The 24470-nt window shown below is 34.9% G+C and overlaps 1 protein-coding gene across 1 annotated transcript in view; it reads right to left on the bottom strand.

Annotated features, from left to right (window-relative positions):
- Positions 1-8539: 8539 nt before the first annotated feature.
- Positions 8540-24470, bottom strand: part of TMEM38B (transmembrane protein 38B) — a 43170-nt gene continuing 27239 nt past the window's right edge. The window contains exons 5-6 of the mRNA XM_069474523.1: positions 18477-18594; positions 8540-9024 (exon numbers count right to left, since the gene is read on the bottom strand). Of these exons, the coding sequence (XP_069330624.1) occupies positions 8812-9024; positions 18477-18594 (331 nt within the window). The 3' untranslated portion in view covers positions 8540-8811. The remainder of the gene's footprint in view (positions 9025-18476; positions 18595-24470) is intronic.

Here is a 24470-nt window from a genome sequence, read left to right as displayed (position 1 = left end):
TGCCATTTATAGTAACCACAAAAAACATCAAATTCCAAGGAATAACAAAATATATGAAATATCTCTACAGAGAGAACTACAAAATAGAGGGATATACACTATGCTTCTGGGATGGAAGACTCAATAGTAAAAATGTCAATTGTCCCCAAATTTATTTATAGATTCAATGTAATCCTATTAAATATTCCAGCCATTAATTTTTGTGGAAAGGGATGATTCCAAATTTATATGGAATCAAATGGGGCCAAGAATAGATAAGAAAACTTAAAAGAAGAAAAACATCAAAATGGGAGGACTTATTCTACTGGATATAGATAGACTTACACAGCTACAGTATTAAGATAACATAGTATGGCATAAGGATAGACAAAGAGAACAATAGAAGAGAGTCCAGAACATTTCCATGCATATATGACTTACAACAAAGTGGCATTAAAAAAAATAATATAGGAAAAAAAGAAAGCTGACCCCTTGCTCACACCATACAAAAATAAATAAATTTCAGGTAGAATACAGATTTTAGAAGAAAAGATAAAGTAATACAACTTCTAGAAGATAATATAGGAGAATATCATCATGATCTTAGGATAAGGGAAGACTTCTTAAATAACACAAAGCTTTAATCGTAAAGGGAATATTGCTAAATTGGACTACATTAAAATTAAGAACTTCTGTTCATGACACTTAACTATTAAGAGAGTAAAAATACAAGCCAACAGAGTGGAAGAATATATTTGCAATACATAAAACTGAGGCAAGAGCTCATATCCTAAGCATACACACACACCCTCTACATAAACAAATGGACAGGCAACCCAAGAAAAAAAATGTGGGCAAGAAACTGGAACAGGCACTTCATAAAAGGATATCCAAACAGCAATAAATCATGTGAAGTGTTCAACTTCACTAGTCATCAGGGAAACAAATTAAAAATCAGTTCTACTACTATACCTTCACCAGAATTACTAAATGTAAAAGACAGATAACAGATGGTATTAGTGAGTATGTGGAGGAACTGGAACTCTCATACGCTGATGGTGGGAGTGCAAATCAAGACTAGGCCAATCGTTGTGGAAAACTTTTTGGAACTATCTACAAAAGTTGAATGTGCTTATACTCCATGACTCAGCACTTTCACTTCTAAGGAAAAAATGTCTACGTGTGCACCAAAAGATATGCACAAGAATGTTCATAGCAGCAATATTTGCAATAGCCCGAAACTGAAAACAATCTAAATTTCCATCAACACGAAAAAATGGATACACAAATTGAGGTATAGTCATACAATGCAATACTAGCAATAAAAATGAACTACAGCTACACAAAGTAACTACACAGATGAATCTCACAAACATAATGATGCACAAAATAAGTCAGACACCATGGATAAATACAGTCTAATTCCATTTATGTAAAATTCAAAAATAGTCAAAACAAACATTTGGTACTAGAATTCAGGATATTGGTGACTTTTAAGGAGAAGGAAAGAGCAGTGATTAGGAAAGAAAAATGAGGAGATACTGATAATGTTTCATTTCTTGAACTGAGTAGTGGTTACATGGGTATGTTCTCTTTATCATCATTTAACAAGATAACTTATGATTTGTGCACTCTTCTGAATATTATACATCAATTACAAGTTTTAAATGCAAACCCGATAAATGTTCTTTGGAAGAAATGTTACTGTTTCTAATAGAAATTACTTGCCTTGACAATTTACTCTCATCCTTGAATGAAAATTGAATTTATCTCCTTTAGGCTCATGTAGTAGGGTGCCACACCTTTGAGGGAGTGCCCTGTCAGAGTTTAAATATCTGTTTTATTAAATAATTTCTCTTCTACAGTGAGTTGTCAACTCCATTTTGTTACAGCCAAGGACTGAAAGTCACCTTGAAGCAGATCCTTTTTCTGCAAACTATCTCAAATGGGTTCCTGTCCTTGGAGAGAGGCTTAGCAAAACTAAGTATTAGCAAAACTAACAGTATTTTGAATGGCTTTAAGTATTGTCCCTTGTTGGCGGAGTTAGTCACCAAGGAGGAAGTATAAGGATTGAGGGTTCTAGGTTTGTGCCCTGGAAGGTGGTGTTAAGTGAAACAGCCAATCACTGAGAGGTCTGTGAGGAAATTAAGACACTTCAATGTTATATGACCCAGGATGGTTGCCCTTTAAACAACTGCTGTGAAAACTTTACCCTGGCAGCCTTGATGGCAGCTAGAGCAGAAGATTCAGCCCCTGCCACCTTATTTCAGACCTGATATTTGGGGGGTAACTGTGTCAGCACAGAGAACACTGTTCTCCCTGTAGCCTTTCTGAGAAGTGGCATGTCTTCCTGGAAAATTCTCAACTTTGGTCCTGCCACCCACACCTTCTGCCCCAAAATTTCTCAAGTGCTTCACTCCACCAGGAGTATTTCAGCACCTATTGGATCAAATCACTACCACCTCTGGGGAGTAACCATTAATTCAACTTATGTCATTCCTACTGCCCTGGGGTGACCCAGCATCCCATGGATTTGGTTGGGAGAGGGATTTGAAATTCCTTTAAAGATTCTGGAGTTTGCCTTCATGTAGCCTTCACTAACAGTAACACTAATAACACTGCTCAAGATAAAGAGGTAGGACCAAGCCTCGAGCCCCTTGAATACACAACCACACAGAGTGAAAGATTGGAGGGAGAAAGATCTTCTTTTATAAAGGTTGTGTTCAAATGGGTTTAAAACCACAAAATGTGTCATAATACATAGTGAACAATTATAGGGAAGAATAATGGGAACTTTTGAAGACTTGTATCCAACTGAGAACATGAAAGATCAGACATGGAATGTGAATGTGATGGTTGGCATAGTAATGCAGTAACAGAAATGTTAAAAATTATTTAAATGCATGAGCCAGAATGTCCTGCACAGAGTGACTCAGCTCCTCTATCAGAATACCATCACATCACTACAGCATCAAAACAATAATAATAAAAATATATTACAGTAACAGTGTAATGAGGAGAATGGACTTCTGAACTTCATGTCTCACCGGCTTGTGGGATTCAAGTGTTCTACATGAGAAATGACTGCAATACATTATTTGCACTCTGAACTATATAGAATTTTGATTTTACTTATAAATTAATTAACTATTCTCTTAGAAATACTGTTTTAAAAACATTTTCACATGTTATCTTACTTTTAAAACAGTCCTTTGGAATAAGCAGTCGTAGCAAAGACTGCTATTTTTCCTCTAATTAATTACTCCCTTTTTCCTCAATAATATTAATAGAATTCCCAAATTGTTAGGCTGCTCAAAATAAAACTGTTAATATTTCATTAATTTTTGCCATTCAAAGTTTATTACAAAATGCATGCATATTTCCTTAGGTTTAGGCCTTATACAATTTCTTCCCAGATGTATACTTATCATTTTCCAAGCATACTATAAGTCCTTTGAATTTTTCCTGTCATCAAAGACTTTCATATCTACTGTCCTCTGCAAATTTAATCAGGATGCTATATACTTCCCCTTATAGTTCATTAAGATGTCAAATATAGCAATGCTGTTTGTTAGCCCCTATACAAGATTCCTTTCATTTCATATTATTTTCAAAGAAGGTTAGTCTACAGTCTATTTTCATTGAGATTAGACTGAAGTTTAAGCTTTGCATGATTACACAAAATATTTATTAAAATGCAAATATCAAGCTTATTCTCTTTAATATAATTCTATGAGGGTTAAACAAACACCTGAAGTTACTAAATTTGCCTGGGAGGAGTCCCTTTCTCTTCTCCCAATCAAACTACTATTTTCTGATAATCATCTCACCATAGGAATTGCTCAATTTTTTTTGATCCCACTTAAATCTTAACTCTCTTTTTTGAATGTGTAAGTAAGCAGTAGTTCTCATCTTCAGTATGTGTGCCACATAACTTTGTATTGTCATGGATCACCTGACAGTCTGCCATCTAATTTAGTCTAGGGTCTACTGATTTGCATACCAGACCATTACTCTACAAATGTCACCACAAATATGCCCTTAGATCACATATTTCAATATGGACCACTACCTTCCCAACCAACTTTGTTTTAACCACATACCTACACTGAGCTTATGATTTTTTTTTACTTTAATTTTTAAATATTTGCTATTACTACATTCCTCTTCACCATCCCTTCTAAACACCAGAGTTGTGATAAACCAAGATCAAGCCTACCAACAGAAAGCCCCTACACAGACATAAATAGAAAACTCCTAAATTCCTGTGTTGCATAGCTATAGCACAAGCACAGAAGAAGTGACCATATATATAATGTGTACAATGATCTTCAGGAAACAGAACCAAAAATTAGACCTGGGTGACTTGGTAAGTAACAGAATTATTGCTTTTCGTAATAGCATAAAGTGTTTCTCTTCTAAGTGATTCTCTAGACACTCCTTTATTTGGGGTTTCTGAATTAGCATAAATATTCATGACTTGGGGATAGGCAAAAGTTTCTTATGACACAGAAAGCACTAACCATAAAAGAAAATATTGAGAAATTAGATGCCTTCAAAATTAAAAACCTCTGCTCATTAAAAGATATCATTATAAAAATAAATAGGTCAAACCCCAGACCAGAGGCCGGGCGCGGTGGCTCACGCCTGTAATCCTAGCACTCTGGAAGGCCGAGGTGGGCGGATCGTTTGAGCTCAGGAGTTCGAGACCAGCCTGAGCAAGAGCGAGACCCCATCTCTACTAAAAATACAAAGAAATTATATGGACAGCTAAAAATATATATAGAAAAAATTAGCTGGGCATGGTGGTGCATGCCTGTAGTCCCAGCTACTCGGGAGGCTGAGACAGGAGGATCGCTTGAGCTCAGGAGTTTGAGGTTGCTGTGAGCTAGGCTGACGCCACGGCACTCACTCTAGCCTGGGCAACAGAGTGAGACTCTGTCTCAAAAAAAAAAAAAAAAAACCCCAGACCAGAAAGACATTATATACAAAATATTTGCCAAAGGATTTAGCAGATAAAGGATTGATAATCAGGATATATAAAGAATTCCTACAATTTAATAATAAAAAGGCAAATCCAATAAAATATAGGCAAAAGATATGAACATTTTATAGAAGAATATACACAAATGGCCAATAAGCACATAGAAAAGTGCTCTACATTATTAATCATCAGGGAAATGTGAAGTAAAACCACAAAACCCATAAACTGTCCATTGGAAATGGATAAAATTAAAATGTTTGACACCACCAATCCCTGGTAAGGATGTAGAGTAACTAGAACTCTCATAGACTGTTGTGGAATATAAAATGATACATTTTAGGGAAAAAAGGTCTAGCAGTTTTTTATACAACTGAACGTGTGATCCAATAAATCTCCCCCTAGTCATTTATCCAAAGAAATAAAAAAGCATATGTTCACCAAAGACTTGTACAAAAATGTTCAGAATAACTTGTTCAGAATAACTTATTCACAACACCCCAAACTAGAAACAGCCCCAACGTACATTATTAATAGGATATGAGTGGTATACTCATATAGTGGAATGCAACTAAGCAACTATAAAGGAATGAATTATTGATAAATGCAACAAGATGGATGAATTTCAAAAACATTACGCTGAGTTTGAAAGAAGTCTATGCAAAAAAGAACATATTGCATGATTCATTTTTATTAAGTTCAATTGGGGATAGTTAACTGGAAAGGAACTTTCTGGGGTGCTAGTAATACTTATATCTTGATAGGAGTTTAGGTTATACTGTTGTATGCATTTGTCAAAACGCAGTGTACACACATTTACAATTTGTGCCTTTACTATATGCAAAATTTTACCTCAAGAGAAAAAACTCTAAAGAATAAATTCTGTTAAAGAAATATGTTAAAAACTACAGAGTAAAATTGTTCTTAAGAAAAATAAATTCAAAAATGTTTGGAAAAAAGTATAATCTAAATCAAGTATGTGAAGGTATAGTACAAGCCTTGCACCTACCCAGCTGTTTTACCTTGTTCCCTCATGCCCTTCAGGTCTCTGCTAAAATGCAAGTTTAACAGAAAGGCCTAACAATCCTATTTTAACGAACACTTTCACTCTCCTTTCTTTCTATCCTTATGTCCTGCTTAATATTTATTCATAACCTTTATTGTCACCACAAGAACATTTATTTATTACATGTCTGTCTACCACTGGAATATGAACTCAAAGAGAGTAGGCCTTTATCTTGTTTTCTGTATCTTCAGAGCCTAGGAAAATGTTTGACCCATAACTAGCACTCAATATTTGCTGAATAAACAAATGAATGAAAAAACCAGGGATGTGAATTATACCTTGGGGCAAACACTATAAAGGGTTTTGTTTGGGGGGGAGGGAGAACATTCTTGAATACATTATTCCTCTTCCAACATTCCACTCAATTGTAATCAACTTGTGATTTGAAGTGAATTTTAATGGAAAGGTGTCTGGGCTTAAAAGGAAAAAACAAAAAATGTACTGACGGTCTCCCCTCTTCTCTCATCTCCACTTTTTGGTCTCTGCCCCCAAGGAGGTTGGGATTTCCACTGAAATCTACCCACCCCATATATCTGGTCTCTCTCCAACCCTTATTCAATTCTCCCCCAGCAAGGAAGAGTGACTAATCTGATAGATCAGAATTTGATATTCATTTAGCCACATTTTACTAGAGGATGAGATCACTGAGGTAAGCTGGTCCACGTTCTTGCCTGTTTCTTATCTACTTGGTTTTTTTTTTTAAAGAAGACCTATCAGGTCTTGACTTTCCTGGTGCCACCTCTGATCAGCTGTGAGGCAGGTCTACAGGCCTCATTCATGCTTCAAGTTGGGTAAGGAGTCTAACAATCTGCTTTGCAAATCTAAGTCAAGTCTCTGCAGGTGACCCAAGTAGACTCGGGATGGGAGTTTTAGGCATAAGCCATGTTCTGCAGTATAGATTTTACCTAAGAACTTTCAACTGAGGGTTATAGGATACTGGCATGGATTAATGAAGTTTGTACCAATGTCACAATTGGACAGTAATCACTGAATATATACTATATCAGTCAAAATACCATACAAGTTCTGAACTTCTACCTTAGGAAAAATATAAAAGAAAAAACATAAAAATAATGTAATACACTATTGGTGCTAAATAACTTATTTTAATAAATTCATCTTTAATACAAGTGTAAAACAAGATTCCTCCCATTTCAACTATAGGTAAACCCAAACTTCAAATCTAATCAATAATTAATAACATATTAATTTTTAAAAGTTTTTAACTATAGAGTATCAAATATAATACAGAACTCTTAAATATTTAATGCTTCACAATATTAAAAATAAACTTCTTAGCATTTATTCCAAGGCTATCAAAAGTTCCCCACTCCCAAACTTTTTTTATAAACAAGTATAGTGCCTGCTGGTGTTTATATCTGTCAAATATTAAAAAAAAAAAAAAAAAACCTATAACTTGCATGTAATTTGAGTACTTCCAAGCCATCCAAAAATACCTAATACAGGCAGTAGGCTCAAGGTCTTGGTAGAAGAAATCATGTCACAGAGTTTTAATATTATAACTGGACTTTTAAACCACAAAATAAAGCAAGAAAATCTAACATCATTCAATACCTTTTCTTGTTTGTTTTTTGTATTACCAATAAAGAACCAGATTTAATGTCATCATTCTTCATTCAAATACCATATGAGGTTTTGGTTTCTGTTTGTTATTGGTTAACTAGTTATGATAGAATGCCCAAGGATAATTCTCATTAGAGCTAAGCATTTGCACATGAAGGTAATTAGTTTTCATTTAAAATAAAATAACATATGTATATGTAGACTAAATATAACCATGTGCAGACTAGTAAGAGAAATTCAACTAGAAAACTAAGAGAGTAGCTACCAGAAAGAAGACAGAGGGAAAATTTTTAAATTAATTTCTTTTTTTTTGGAATCATTAAGATACCTACTACCAATGTATTCAGACCATCTAAGATTAGAAAGAACATGGGAAATGCTGAGAAGAATAATTTCTCCGACAATTAAAACAAATGTGTTTTTAGGAGAGAGAAAAAAAAATAAGCTAAGCTCCTCAAATGAAAATTATAAAACAAAACATAGGATTAATAATTTATTAAAAATTACACCCTTGATTTTGAGGGAAAAAAACAGTTTTTTTAAAACAAGGGCATGAGAAAAACTTCAGATTGAGACTCATACTCAGTTCTCAATGAAAAGTACTACTAGTATTAAAATTAATATTCAGGTATTTTCCATTTAATGTGGTCAAAAAATACATTATTTATATCTGAAATATAAACTAACAATTTATTTTCACTTATAAAATGTTTTAGGAAAAGTTTACTCCTCTCAGTGTTCAAAATTAAATAGGAATTATTTTCTATACCTATCAATTATAATGGTAATGTCAAGTAAAAATTTAATTCTGCCGAACTAAAGCTCAGATTCAAATAAAAAATATATATGAAAATATCTAAACTTTTAAAAAGTTTTAAATTTTTGTTATTTTGAAATGATAGTTTTACTTTTTCTAACATTAAAAAAAATTAGCCTCCTTCTATCAATATAAAACTATTCAAATAATCACAACAGAATCTTCTATATCAGAAAAACAAATTCACATGATATGCTCCTAACATTCATGAATTACAATCCAGAAAGGGGTAGTCTCCCTGAAACAAAAAGAATTTCTTTCTTTTTGTCACCTCCATTCCTTATATATAATCTTTATTTCACATCATTTACATAGAAATATTATTACAATCTGACAGGTAGATAAGAAAAAAAAAATTTGCCTTCTAGAGCTCATTAAGTAAATTTATTCAGTCTTCTTAGTATGTTTCTTTTTAACCTTATCTGAAGTGTCATCTACAGGTTTGGAGGTCAATGACCCAGTGCCATTGGAAGATGATTTTGCTTCACTTTTCTTTTCACACGAAAACTGCTGCTGCCAGCCAAACAGCATCCGACTCAATGTATCTTCAAAAGGAGCAAAAGTCATAGGAGAAGTCTGTGTAATCATCATGGTTACCTGGAGAAAAAAGTTCCATTTTGAATTTAATTACAAATGCTTTATGTTTCTCAAAACAAGAAAGTAAATAAAAAGAAAACAAGAAATCAAAATGCATTCTTAATTTAATCTGCAGAAGATGCAAACTAAGCTAGATTCTGCTAAAATCTCTGCTCTCTATGAGTTTATACTTAAGGGAAAAGTATACAACTCATTAAAAATAATACAAGGTATCATACTTTTGGGTGCCAAATGAGCAGTATAACAATTTTTTTAAAAAATACATTTAGTATTCACTGGAAATAAGATAAAATAGCATCTACAGTCTAAATCAAACCACCAATACAGCTGTCATTACTATGAGCTTAACATTTGCCAGAACTGAGATAAGTACTTTACATTATTATTCTCTTAAATTTTAACCCAACAACTACTCCATTATTAACCTCATCATAGAAATGTGGAACCAAGACTCTGAGAGGTTAACCAACTTGCCCAAAGTCATAAAGCTTACAAGTACTAAAGCAGTTTGCAACACCCAGATTTTGAGTTCAATTACTAAATACACTGTCTATCATCTAATGACACAGACTTTCAGTCACTTGTAGAATATTGCCCCTAAGGGGGACTGTAGAAAGCCTCTATCACTCAATTTTTCCATATATAAACTTTTTATATGAAAGGAACCAAAACATCAAGAGGTAGAGTTAGAGAGTGCTCCCAATCCTTTATCTGGCAAAATGCACAATGTTCAGAGATGTTTAGATTTGCTCAAGAAATTGGATTAGTGTCAAAATAAATCTTTAAGAACTTTAAGGTCTCGAATAGTTCTAAAAAGTCCAGTAATTTCCAAGAGTCAATTCCTCTAGATCGCTGATAATGAATCAAACTAGAAACTTTTGGAATCAAATTTCAAAAAGGAAAAAAAAAGGCCCCTACACAACCCTCTTGCATGGAGAAAATGGAATCAAAAATAAATTCTTATTAACTGCAACATAGTCTAGGGAGTGAGGAGTTGAAGAAAAAGTGTATGTCTATCACAAGAGGAAGAGATAAGTGAAATAATGCATACTATACAATATAAGTGATCAGTGGAAAAGGAAAAGGAAATATTCTTAGAACATAGTATTAGGTGAACATGAGACAGAACAATATCATTTGTGTAAATTAAAAATGCATTCACACACATCGTGAATGTACTCAATGCCACCAAAATGTATACTTTGAAATAGCTAATTTTGTTATGTGAATTTGACCTCAAAATAAAAAAAATAAAAAACAAACAATTTTTTAAAAATACATGCACATGGACTTCAGGCAAGCTATGACTAAATAGCTTTTATCAAACTTAGTCTCTCACCAAAATCAAAATAAAAGTCAGAAGTAAAGTAACTGCTAGAAGACAACGGAGAACAACCAATACAGGCAGAACCTGATGGGGCTATCATCCCTAAGAGGAAGAAAGGTGAATAAAGTGAGCTCCACATTCACCCTGGCTTTTTCTTTTGAGGATAGGTGCCAATTCACAGCACAGGGGACTGGAAAGCAGAAGTCCCAGCTGGCTAAGGACACAAAGGCTAGAGTCTGAGAAGGTCAAAGCATCTAGGTCTTGAGGGTAATACAGCCCAAAGAGGAGAGAATCATATGGAAGTAAACCCAAATATCCTTGTGTAATCTTCCCTGGAGTTTGCACCAAGCCCTAAACTATGTATACATAGGAAGGAAGAGAATTCAAAAGCCTAGCAGACAGCAACAGCTGGGAGGCCAAAGAGCTGAGTAAACACTTCAGCAGCCAGCTGCTTGGTACTAGGAAGACAGGTTGGAGTTCAAGGTAAACCAAAGTGTTCTTAATTTAAGCCCACAGATATACCTCAGGCTTAAAATAAGACCCCCAAAAGAGTTACATTGTAGCAGGGCAACCCTGAAATAGAACAGCATTTGAAAGCCTAAAACTAACCATCAACAGGATTAAAACAATGTTTGTGCATTACACCTGTATGCCAGAAGAATGTTGAATGTAGTTCCTAACTTCAAGGAGTTTACAGACTAGTCAGAGACAGGCAAGTAAATCAGTAATTAGAAAACACTAAAGAGTAAGTGCAGCAATGGAGGACTGCCCAGAAATGTTTAAGTAAGGGATCTAGAAGTTATTACCATACAAGTGAAAAGTAAAGGCATGACTATGAATGTGGGTCACCTGGACAGAATATAGAGTGAGAGGAGTCTAAATACAACATTAATCTGCAACTTTATGCACTACTGAGTAAGATCTAAGAAGAACTTTTTTATATTAAATTATTCCTTAGAATAGTTACAATGAAATATACCAGCATAATTATCTTGGTCACAGCTTGACTTAATGAACTACTAATAAAAAGACAAAATTCAAATCAAAAACAACAGTCTACTGTCAGGAAAATAGCAATGTCTTTTTTACAAAATCCAAGAGAGAAGAGTATCAGTGTTTAAAGTATTTTCTGAGAACATGAAGTATAACAAGTACTTTTCAAAGTCGAGTATTTTAATATAATCTCCACTCCCAATAGACTCATCACTCAGTTGAGAAGTATTGCTGGCATCAGAAATTACTGCTGAGATAGACTTATGTGGTTCAAGGATAGACTTCTGTGGATTCGGCCTCTTACCAGACTTTAGCAAGGTGACAGAAATATAATTGTGACAAATAGACTAAATCCTTATTCTTTTACAAATAAAATATAAAACTGTCTCCTTATTTAGCAAACTATTAAAATAAAAAGCACATTACCTAAATTAAATAGCATTTGGCTTTGTGGTCTCTTGCTTAAAAAGGAGAGGAAGCAAAAGAAAGTAGAAGCCCTAAAATATTTTAGCATTTTCAACATATCCTAAAATATCAATTAATTGAGGTAAAGACAGAGAGAAAGGAACACTTATATACTGTTGGTGGGACTGCAAACTAGTACAACTGCTTTGGGAAATAGTATAGAGATTCCTCAAAGAACTAAAAGTAAACCTACCATTTGACCCAGCAATCCCACTACTGGGTATTTACCCAAAGGAAAAAAAGTCGTTGTATCAAAAAGACACTTGCACTCAAATGTTTCTTGGAGCACAATTCACAATTGCAAAGATGTGGTATCAATCCAAGTGCCCATCAATTCATGGGAAGATTAATAAAATGTGGTATATGTACACCATGGAGTACTACTCTGCCATAAAAAATGAATTAATACCTTTTGCAACAATCTGAATGGAACTGGAGATCATTCTCCTAAGTGAAGTACGGCAAGAATGGAAAAACAAATACCAGATGTACTAGCTATTTTGGAACTAATGGATCAGCTCTCATGTGCACAGATGGAAGCAAAACTCAGTGGAAATCAAGCAGGTGGGAGGGGGGAAGAGGGGATGGGTGAAATCATACCTAACGGGTACAATGTACACTATGAGTGATGGGCACACTTACAACTCTGTCTCAAGCAAAGCAACTCATGCTTAAAATTGTGAAGCCTAGATTTCAACATAGGTCTGTATGATTCCAATACCCATATACTTTCTTCTATGTCAATAGTATTAGTTGGCACATAGTTCTTTCCCCTGAGACTTTGGTTTTAACAATCACAAAGGATTTGTGAGAAACAGAAAGGTAGAATTTAGTCCTCCTTGAATGAAAATGGGAGCCCACAAGGGCTGAACACTCCATGAACGTTCAGCTTTCTTGAGTTCTGGAAGAAAAAGAGGAAGGTTAGAAAGACAGGAAGAAGGGAAGGAAGGGAGGAGGGAAGAAGGGAAGCAGGAGAATATTTAACATACTTCTCTCAACCAGGAAGAAAATTAATAGATCTAGCAGGAAAAAAATTAATAATTATATACTATATTTGAACCGTAATGAATAAGCATATACATATATATGATTCCTCATACCTCCAAAATAAAGAATGTATTTACTTTTTACACAAACAAAAATTAATATAAAATCACATCAACACTGGTAAGAAATGAAGTCTCAACAAATACCAAAGAATAACATACTACAAGCACATATACATGGTATCAAAAATGCAGTTTAAATAGAAATCATTTAAGAAAAGATTTTTTTCTAAATTCTTGGAAATTTTAAAACACACTTGTAAACATTCCTTTGTCAAAGAAGCAGCTAATATAAATCATAAGAATTTAAACCAAATAATAAAAAATACACAATCAAAACGTGATGTGAGACACAGCAATGAAAAACAATATCATTGAGAGGAACAACAAAACCAAAAGTTGGTCCTCTGAAAAGATTCAAAACACACAGATAAACCTATAACAATACTGATCAAGAAAGGAACACAGGAACTTCCTCCTTTGCTGTGATAGAATAACTGGTTCTAGACTATCCTTCCAAGTGTAAAAATATAAATTTGACAAAACACATACCTGAGTCAACTATTATCAGGCATTAGACAACAGAAAGCATTAAGACTGATCCATGAGAAAAGGGAAATTCATAAAGTGATGCCCACATTTTCCCTTACTTCTGCGTCAGGACAATTTTTCAACCAGAGAGCAGACAGCTAAAACTGAAGCTGAAGCAGCAGAGACAGATGTTCAGTGCAGCTAAAGTTGCCCACAACCTGCAGGGTGAGGTACCAGAGAGGAGGAACCAGAGCAGTACAGGGGCTGGAGGAGGGGACTCCAGATATTTGTATGGGATGGTGCTATATACAAGTCCTTGGCTTAGGACTAGACTGTATATGTGAAGACAGAGACTACCTAAAGCTTACCACAGGTCTGCTTCAAATGAAGCAGATTTAGGTAACAACAGAGATACTAGAGGTTGAACAACACTGGGCGGAAGGGTTATTTATTTTCTGTTACTCTTATAGAACTCACTATTTTTATATGTGCATGCTCGTCATAATTTGGGGGAGATATTTTCTTTAAGAATAGAAATCATTTTTATTAGCATCTGTGTATATGCCAAAACACTGATTATCCAAAACAAATGTACAATGTGAATTTTCTGACTACATAAATAACACAGGAAAAAAGCAATCAAAGAAAAGGAAAATAATTACTGGCAAATATTTCTCTGTATACTCCTGCCAATTTTTTTTTATATCTAAGAAATGTGACACTATAGTAGCTATTCCGAAACACTTAAATGACAAACCATTTTAAAATCAGCATGATTAAAATTATCACACATATTATCAGTATCAAATCTGAATGGAATTTGGGCAAATGGATGAGTTAAAAATGAATATTCTATTTTGAAATATACTTCTAATCAGGAAAACGGGGAATATTACAAGAAAAGTTCAACACTGTACGTTTTTCTGTTTTTAAATATCTTTTTAATTATTACATTGCAGTATGGTATTTAAGTTTGGGTGTTATAATAAAAAATTGTATGTCCAGCAACAATTGTAAGAAAAACTATCATTTTTATTACACAAATTAGGCCTTGAACAAAACTGATCCTAAAACCGATACTATAATTCAAAAAAACTTAAGATACCAGTGCTATTTATTCTTACCAAACCCACAATACACATCCATTTTCTGTAAAGTTAGAAACTCTGAAAAATTATACAGCTCCCTATACTCCTTCATGATAAAACCACTCAACAAACTAACAGAAGAAAACTAACGTACCCAACCTTATAAAAGGCATCTACAAAAGATCCACAGCCAACAACATACTTAACAGTATACTTAACAACATACTTAACAGTAAAAGAACAAATGCTTTCTCCTTAAGATCAGGAAAAAAGCAAGAATGTTCACTTCATTTCTTTTCAATTTGTAGTGGAGGTTCTAGCCAGGGCAATTGGGCAAGAAAATAAAACTAAAGACATGTAAATTGGAAAAGTAGTAAAATTTTCTCTATTTGCAGATGATATGATCTTGAAAATAGAAAATTCTAAGGACTCCACACTAAAAAAAAACCTATTAAAGCTAAGAAACAAGTTCAGCAAAGTTGCAGGATATAAGACCAATATACAAAAATCAACTGTATTTCTACATATTTATAAGGAACCTGGAAATGATATTTTAAAACAATTCCATTTCATATAGCAGCAAAAAAAGAATAAAATACTTAGAAATAAATTTAACAAAAAAAAAGTTTAAGACTTGTATATGGACATCAATGAATACAAATTAAAGACAACCTAAATAAATGGAAATAAATCTTGTGTTGATGGATTAGAAGCCTGAACATTGTTAAAATGGCAATAGTTCCCAAACTGATCTACAGATTTAAAGCAATGCCTATCAAAATCCAAGCTGGCTTCTTTGCAGAAATTGTCAAGTTAATCCTAAAATTTACATGTAAATTCAAGTGACTCAGAATAGTCAAAATAATTCTAAAAAGGAAGAACAAACTCAGAAGACTCATGCTTCCCGATTTCAAAACTATGAAGCTACCATAATTAAGACTGAGTGATAACAGCATAAGGATAGGCATACATATATGAATGGAATAAAACTGAGAGTCCAGAGGTAATCGGTTGATTTTTGACAAGGGTTGCAAAAACAATTCAATGAGAGAAAGAATAATTTTTTCAATAGAAAATGCTGGGACAACAAAATATCCACATGTAAAAGAATGAAGGTGAAGGTCAGGCACAGTGGCTCATGCCTGTAATCCTAGCATTTCTGGAAGCTAATGCTGGGGTATAGCTTGAGGCCAGGAGTTCGAGATCAGCCTGGACAACATAATGAGACCCTGTCTCTACAAAAAATTTAAAAATTAGCTGAGTGTGGTGGCACATGCCTGTAGTCCTAGCTACTCAGGAGGCTGAGGCAGGAGGATCACTTGAGCCCAGGAGTTTGAGGCTGCAGCAAACTGTGATAGCACCACTGCACTCCAGCCTGGGACACAGAGCAAAATTCTGTCTTTAAAAAAACAAAAAGCATAAAGTTGAACCCTTCCTCATACCATATACAAAAATTAACTTATAACACATCATAAGAGCTAAAACTATAAAACTTTTAGAAGAAAACATAGAGGTAAATCTACATGACCTTGGATTTGGGCAATGGTTTCTTAGATATGACACATAAAGCAAGCATAATAAAGAAGAAAAGAGGTAAATTGACTTCATCAAATTGTTTTAAATTTGTGCTTCCAAGGACACTATCAAGTAAAAATAAAATTTATAGGATAGGAGAAAATAACTGCAACTTATATGTCTGATAAGGGTCTAGTATCCAAAATATATAAAGAATTCTTACAACTCAACATTAAAGAGACAAATACAATTAAAAATGGTCAAATGATCTGAATAGATATTTTTCCAAAGAAGATACACAAATCTAACAAGCACACGGAAGGATACTCAGCCCCATTAGTCATCAAGGAAATGCAAATCAAAACCACAATGAAATGCCACTTCACACCCACTTGGGTAGCTATAATGAAACAAAACAACAGACAATAACATGCACTGGTGAGGGTGTGGTGAAATTGGAACTCTCATATTAATACATTGCTGGTAGGAATGTAAAATGATAAACCACTTTGGAAAAAAGTCTGTCAGTTCCTCAAACGGTTAAACAAAGAATTACTATATGATCTAACAATTCCATTCCTAGAGGATATACCCAAGAGAAATGAAACACATGTCCACATAAAAACTTTTACATGTATGTTCATAGCTCATTTATTCATATTAGCCAAAAAGTGAAAACAACCAAAATGTCTGTCAACTAATGGATAAATAAAAGGGCCTATGGTTGAGGGTACTGGGTAACATGTAAATGCTAATGGGTATAAGGTTTCTTTTTGGGGTGATAAAAATGTTCTAATATTAACTATGGTGATAACTGCACAACTCTGTGAATATACTAAAAACCATTCAATCGTACACTTTAAGGGGGTCAACTGTATGGTATGGAAAATATATCTCAATAAAGCTGTTAGAAAAAAATACATACAGCTCAAAATTTGAGGACTCGAAGAGAGTATATGTGAAGAGATTTTACCTTAGATAATCTTTTTTTTTTTTTTTTTTTTTGAGACAGAGTCTCACTCTGTTGCCCAGGCTAGAGTGAGTGCCGTGGCATCAGCCTAGCTCACAGCAACCTCAAACTCCTGAGCTCAAAGGATCCTCCTGTCTCAGCCTCCTGAGTAGCTGGGACTACAGGCATGTGCCACCATGCCCGGCTAATTTTTTCTTTTTCTTTTTTTTTTTTTTTTGAGACAGAGTCTCACTCTGTTGCCCAGGCTAGAGTGCCATGGCGTTAACCTAGCTCACAGCAACCTCAAACTCCTGAGCTCAAGCGATCCTCCTGTCTCAGCCTCCCGAGTAGCTGGGACTACAGGCATGCACCACCATGCCCGGCTAATTTTTTTCCTATATATATTTTTAGCTGTCCATATAATTTCTTTCTATTTTTAGTAGAGATGGGGTCTCGATCTTGCTCAGGTTGGTCTCGAACTCCTGAGCTCAAACGATCCGCCCACCTCGGCCTCCCAGAGTGCTAGGATTACAGGCGTGAGCCACCGCGCCCGGCCTACCTTAGATAATCTGAAGTACAAATATCTGATATATCAGATATTTGAATTATAGCCACAGACCAACTCCATCGTGGAGACTACTAAAACAAAAATAAATGATCCCTATAGTGACTTGGTTCTAAGACACAAATTTACACTGTTTTCTTTTTAAGAATCCTGCAGATAAGTTTTTAGCCAAAAATATCTAATTTGAAATAGAGTTAGCCATAACATTTTTCTAGGTTTTAATAGTAATTTTATCCTAAAATCAATTATCTACTTGTGAATAGGGAACAATCCCTAATAATGTAAAGAATAATGAGAATTAGTCCCATGATACAGCTGCAAATAAAATTCATAAAATGTGTCAGACACAGTGACAGAGTGACACTCTTCTTCTCCAATCCTCCCAACAATCATACGATGAAGATGAGAAAATTGGGATTCAGAGACATTAAGTGACTTGCCTGTTCAGGGATTAGGCAGCAAAATTAGTATTTGAACCCAAAACTGCCTGTCTCTAAAATCATCTTAATACCATACTATCTCCTATCTTCAAGAAGGAATAAAGCTTCTTCCACCCAGGCAATATTAATAGAAGAGACTGATCACAAATAAGTCCTAATATAAAATCTTGAAATTTTAGCACTTAAAAGAAACTCAGAGAACATCTACCCCAAGCACCTCATTTTACAAATGAGACAACACTATCTTTGTAGTCTTCGATAAGCCTTGGCTATTTCCACTAACAATGTACTAGTAGGCTATCTGTGAGTGTTTCCTGATAGCCTCAGCATAAAGCAAATGAGGAATCACAGAAAATCTGTTTCAGAAAGTCATGGATATGCTAAATAAACTCTCCCAAATTTATCTTTTTAGACCATAATAATAAAAAAAACAGTTCCTGTTACTTGCCCAGTATGCAGGATTCTACCAAAGGGGAATGATAATACAGGATTTGTAATACTGATTTATTAGTATTAGTATTTTGAACTCTTACCTTTGTGGCCACAATAAAGATGGTATAAAGGAACATAAGATTATGCTTTGATATTGCCAGATGTTTGGTGTGCTGGAATGTGAAGATAACTGACCCCAGCAGGGTTACCTTGGAAGGGCTGAAAATAAAACACATTTTAAGTCAGGAAGTAATAACATAATCTATCTCTTTCTCAAAGAGCGCTCTGCAAAACAGTAATTTAATGGGCTATTAATAGATGTAACATAAAAATGAGAACTGTGAATATATTTTATAAGTTTTGAAAATGCTGAGTTATACAAATTCAAATACCTTTCTTCACAGTATAAAGCATTGGAGATTTTAGAATGTTCATACATTTCCAACTTTCTAACAAAGAAAAAGAAGATTTCTACATGCAATATTTCTGAAACATATGTGCCCATGTAACACTTTTTTACAAAGGATTTGAAATTCCCACGTTCCACTGCATGATTTGGAACTCGTCTTGAAAAACCTTACAGTGCTAAACAAACTCCCAGGGTGGGGTGGGGAAAGAAAAGAAAGCCCTGATTTGTAGCATTTGCCCATTTCCACTGTGTAAATACTCCCATCACAGCCAATTTCAAGCTGCTGCATGCAAAGGAAAAGAGACGCACACAATCTGCTCTCATAAAATAGTAATAGCCACCTCCAGCACATCGTTTAACTAACCCCAGCACAGCATATTAATTTTAGATAATATCTTAATATACAAATGCTGAAATTCTAAAGTCAAAAATAAGATGATAATCTACCAAACAAGAAGCATTACTTTCATGTTATATATTTGCCACATATTTAAAGTATATCTCAGTAACAGATCGTTGTCTAGCTCTCTATGCATATAAGTAGAAAAAGATATGCCATAGTGCAAAATATGACAAATTTAAAGGTTCCTATAAGCCATTTAATAAAAAATAAGTTATTTAATTATTACAAGCTAAGGACTCAGTTGAAAACAGGGTTAGGTTTGGGCAAGAGACTTGGACCTCTCTTAACAATATTATTGTAAAACAGTCATGTTTTACAACAGTGATCTCTAAACTTTTTTGATTGTAAACCCCTATTGGTTAAAAAAATGTGTTTTAAGACACTCTTTAATATAAGTTTATCAATTTAGAAAAATCGAAATCATACCATGTATCTTCTCAAACCACAGTGGAATAAAACTAGAAATCAATTCCAAGAGGAACTCTCAAAACTACACAAATACGTGGAAATTAAACAACCTGCTATGGAACAATTCATGGGTCAATGACAAAATGAAGATGGAAATCAAAAATTTTTTGAATTGAACAACAAAGACAAGACAAGCTCCCAGAAATCTCCAGTATAAGCAAAATAAAGTAGTACTGAGAGAAAAGTTCATAGCCTTAAATGCCTACATCAAAAAGGTAGAAAAGGCTGGGCGCAGTGGCTCGTGCCTGTAATCCTAGCACTCTGGGAGGCTGAGGCGGGTGGATCACTCGAAGTCAGGAGTTCGAGACCAGCCTGAGCAAGAGTGAGACTCTGTCTCTACTAAAAAATAGAAAGAAATTAACTGGACAACTAAAAATAAATAGAAAAATTAGCTGGGCATGGTGGTGCATGCCTGTAGTCCCCACTACTCGGGAGGCTGAGGCAGTAGGATTGCTTGAGCCCAGGAGTTTGAGGTTGCTGTGAGCTAGGCTGAAGCCACAGCACTCTAGCCCTGGCAACAGAGTGAGACTCTGTCTCAAAAAAACAAAAGGGCAGAAAGATCACAAATGAATAAGTTAATGTCACACATCCCAAGGAACTAGAAGAAGAACAAACCAAACCCAAAGCCAGCAAAAGAAAAGAAATAACAAAGATCAGAGTAGAACTAAACAAAATGGAAACCAAAAAAATAACACAAAGGATCAACAAAATAAAAAGTTGGTTCTTTGAAAGGATAAACAAAATTGATAGAACACTGGCTACATTAAGCAGAAACAGAAGAGAAAAGACTCAAATAAGCTCAATTAGAAATGAAAAAGGAGACATTACAACTGAAACCATAGAAATACAAAACATCATCCAAGACTACTATGAAAACCTCTACACACACGAACTAGGAAATATAAAGGAAATGGATAAATTTTTGGAAACACACAATCTCCCAAACTTGAATCCGGAAGAAACAGAAATCCTGAACAAACCAATAATGAGTAGTGAGACTGAAACAATAATATACAATCTCCCCAAAACAACAAAAAAGCCCAAAACAAGATGGATCCACAGCTGAATTCTACCAGATCTACAAAGAATTGGCACCTATCCTACTGAAACTGTTCCATAACATCAAGAAAGAGGGAATCCTCCCTAACTCATTCTACAAAGCCAGTATCACCCTGATACCACCCAGGAAAGGACACAACAAAAAAAGAAAACTACAGACCGATATCCCTCATGAACACATATGCAAAAATCTTCAACAAAATACTAGCAAACCAAATCCAACAGCACATCGAAAAGATAATTCACCATGATCAAGTAGGTTTCATCCCAGGGATATAAGGATGGTTCAACATAAACAAATCAATAAATGTGATTCACCACATAAAGAGTATTAAAAACAAAAACCATACAATCACCTTGATAGATGCAGAAAAAGCATTAGATAAAATCCAGTACCCCTTCATGATAAAAACCTTCAACAAACTAGGCATAGAAGGAACATACTTCAAAATAACAAAAGCCACGTATGACAAACCCACAGCCAACATCATACTGAATGGGGAAAAGTTGAAAGCATTCCCCATAAGAACTGGAACACGACAAGGATGACCACTGTCACCACTTCTATTCAACATAGTATTGGAAGTCCTAGCCAGAGTAATCAGGCGAAAGAAAGAAATAAAGGCCATCAAAATCAGAAAAGAGGAGGCTAAACTATCCCTGCTGGCTAACAATATGATCTTATTATATCCAGGGAACCCTAAAGATTCCTCCAAAGGCTCCCAGAATTGATAAATTCAGTAAAGTCTCAGGTTAAGAAATTAATGTACACAAATCAGTATTATTTCCATATACTAATAACAGCCAAGGTGAGGGTCAAGTCAAGAACTCAGTACCATTCACAATAGTTGCAAAGAAAATAAAACTCCTATGAATATACTAACCAAGGAGGTGAAAGATTTCTACAAGGAGAGCTACAAAATACTGATGAAATCACAGATGATACAAACAAATGGAAAAACATCCCATGCTAATGGACTGGAAGAATTAACATTGTTAAAATGTTCATACTGCCCAAAGTGATTTACAGATTCAATGCAATTCTCATCAAAATACCAACACATTTTTCACAGATCTAGAAAATAAATCCTAAATTTCACATGGAAGCAAAAAAGAACCTGAGTAGCCAAAACAATCCTAAGCAAAAAGAACAAATCTAGAAGCATAACAATACCTGACTTAAAAGTATACTGCAAGGCTATAGTAACCAAAACAGCATGATACTGGCATAAAGGTAGACACACAGACCAATGGAACAGAATAGAGAACCCGGAAATAAAGCCACATCGCTATAACCAACTAATTTTTGATAAAGCAGACAAAAACATACACTGGAGAAAGGAGGCCCTGTTCAATAAATGGTGCTGGGAAAACTGGCTAGCCACATGCAGAAGAGTAAAACTTGATCCATATCTCTCATCATATACAAAATTAATTCAAGATGAATTAAAGAGTTAAATGTAAGACCTGAAACCATAAAAATTCTAGAAGAGAATGTAGGAAAAATTCTTCTGGACATTGGCCTAGGCAAAGAATTTATGACTAAGACCCCAAAAGCAAATACACCCACAACAAAAATAAGTAAGTGGGACTTAATTAAACGGAAAAGTTTTTGCAAAGCAAAAGAAATAATCAAGAGTAAACAAGGCCAGGCACGGTGGCTCACGCCTGTAATCCTAGCACTCTGGGAGGCCGAGGCAGGTGGATCGCTCGAGATCAGGAGTTCGAGATCAGCCTGAGCAAGAGCGAGACCCCGTCTCTACTAAAAATAGAAAGAAATTATCTGGCCAACTAAAATATATATAAAAAAAAATTAGCCGGGCATGGTGGCACATGCCTGTAGTCCCAGCTACTCGGGAGGCTGAGGCAGTAGGATCGCTTAAGCCCAGGAGTTTGAGGTTGCTGTGAGCTAGGCTGACGCCACGGCACTCACTCTAGCCAGGGCAACAAAGCAAGACTCTGCCTCAAAAAAAAAAAAAAAAAAAGTAAACAGACAACCTACAGAATGGGAGAAAATATTCACAAGCTATACATCCAACAAAGGACTACAATATCCAGAATTTATAAAGAATTCAAATCAACAAGATAATAAAAAAACAAATAACCTCATCAAAAAGTGGGCAAAAGACACGAAAAGACTTTTTTCAAAGAAGATAGACAAATGGCAAACTAACATATGAAAATATGCTCAACATCACTAATCATCAGGGAAATGCAAATTAAAACCACAATGAGATACCGCCTTGCCCTATCAGAATGGCCATTAAAAAGTCAAAAACAACAGATGTTGATGTGGATGCAGTGAAAAGGGAATGCTTATACACTGCTGGTGGTAATGTAAACTAGTACAACCTCTATGGAAAACATCATGGAGATTCCTCAAAGAACTAAAAGTAACCCTACCATTTGATCCAGCAATCCCACTACCGGTTATCTACCGAAAGGAAAAGAAGTCATTTTATAAGAATTACACCTGCACCTGAATGTTTAAGTGCGGCTCAATTCACAATTGCAAGGATATTAAATCAATCTAAGTGCCCATGATCTGATTAGTGGATAAAGAAAATGTGGTGTGTATGTGTATACAGTAATATACATATGTGTGTATGGATATATATACACATACACACACGCACACACATATGCACACACACACCATGGAGTACTATTCAGCCATAAAAAGGCATGAAATAATGTCTTTTGCAGCAACTTGGATGGAACTGGAGAACATTCTCCTAAGTAAAGTATCTCAGGAATGGAAAAACAAATACTACATGTTCTCACTTATAAGTGGTAGCTAAACAATAGGTATATATAGTCATAAAGTGGTATAACGGACATTGAAAACTAAGAAGGAGGGAAGGTGGCGAGGAGTGAGGAATAAAAATTTACCTATCAGGTACAATTGTATACTATTCTGGTGATGGGTACACTAAAAGCCCTGACTTTATACAATTCATATAACAAAAAAACACTTGTACCCCCTAAGTCTATTAAAAAAAAAAACTAAAATAGCTTTATAACTTTGGAATAAGCAAAGACTTCTTAGTTAGAACACAAAAACAATAAAAAATTGTTAATTACACTTTACCAAAAGTACACACACACAACAAAAAAACAGTATCCAGAATATATAAAGAACTTTGAAGGCTCATGCCTATAATCCCAGCACTTTCAGAGGCCAAGGCAGGAAGATTGCTTGAGGCCAGAAGTTCATGCCTAGCCTGGGAAACATAGCTAGACCCCCATCTCTAAAAAAAAACAAGCCGGGTATGGTCATGTGCACCTGTAGTCCTAGCTACTTAGGAGGCTGAGGTGGGAGGATTGCTTGTGCCCAGGAGTTCCAGGCTACAGTGAGCTATGACTGCACCATTGCACTCCAGCATGGATGACAGAGGGAGACCCTGTCTCTAAAAATAAAAACAAAAAACTCTTGTAACTCAATAATAAGACAAATAACCCCCCAAAATAGTGGTCAAAGATACATACAAACGCACATGGACAGAAATGGCCAATAAGCATTCAAAAGACCCTCAACGTCCTTAGTTTGCAGGGAAATGCTAATTAAACCCACAATGAGAAATACATCCACTGGAATTCCTAAAATTAAAAAGATTGACAATTCCAAATCTTGGAGATAGTGTAGAGAAACTGGAACTCTTAGACACTTTGGAGAACTTTTAAAAAGTTAAACATACATTTAATATTCAACTCAAAACATTCCCATTCCACTCCCAGATATTTACCCAAATGAAA

This window comes from Eulemur rufifrons, chromosome 7 (genome assembly GCF_041146395.1).
Source record: "Eulemur rufifrons isolate Redbay chromosome 7, OSU_ERuf_1, whole genome shotgun sequence".
Taxonomy (NCBI): domain Eukaryota; kingdom Metazoa; phylum Chordata; class Mammalia; order Primates; family Lemuridae; genus Eulemur; species Eulemur rufifrons.
The sequence above is the reverse complement of the archived record's forward strand: the minus strand, read 5'-3'. Positions and strand labels throughout refer to the sequence as shown.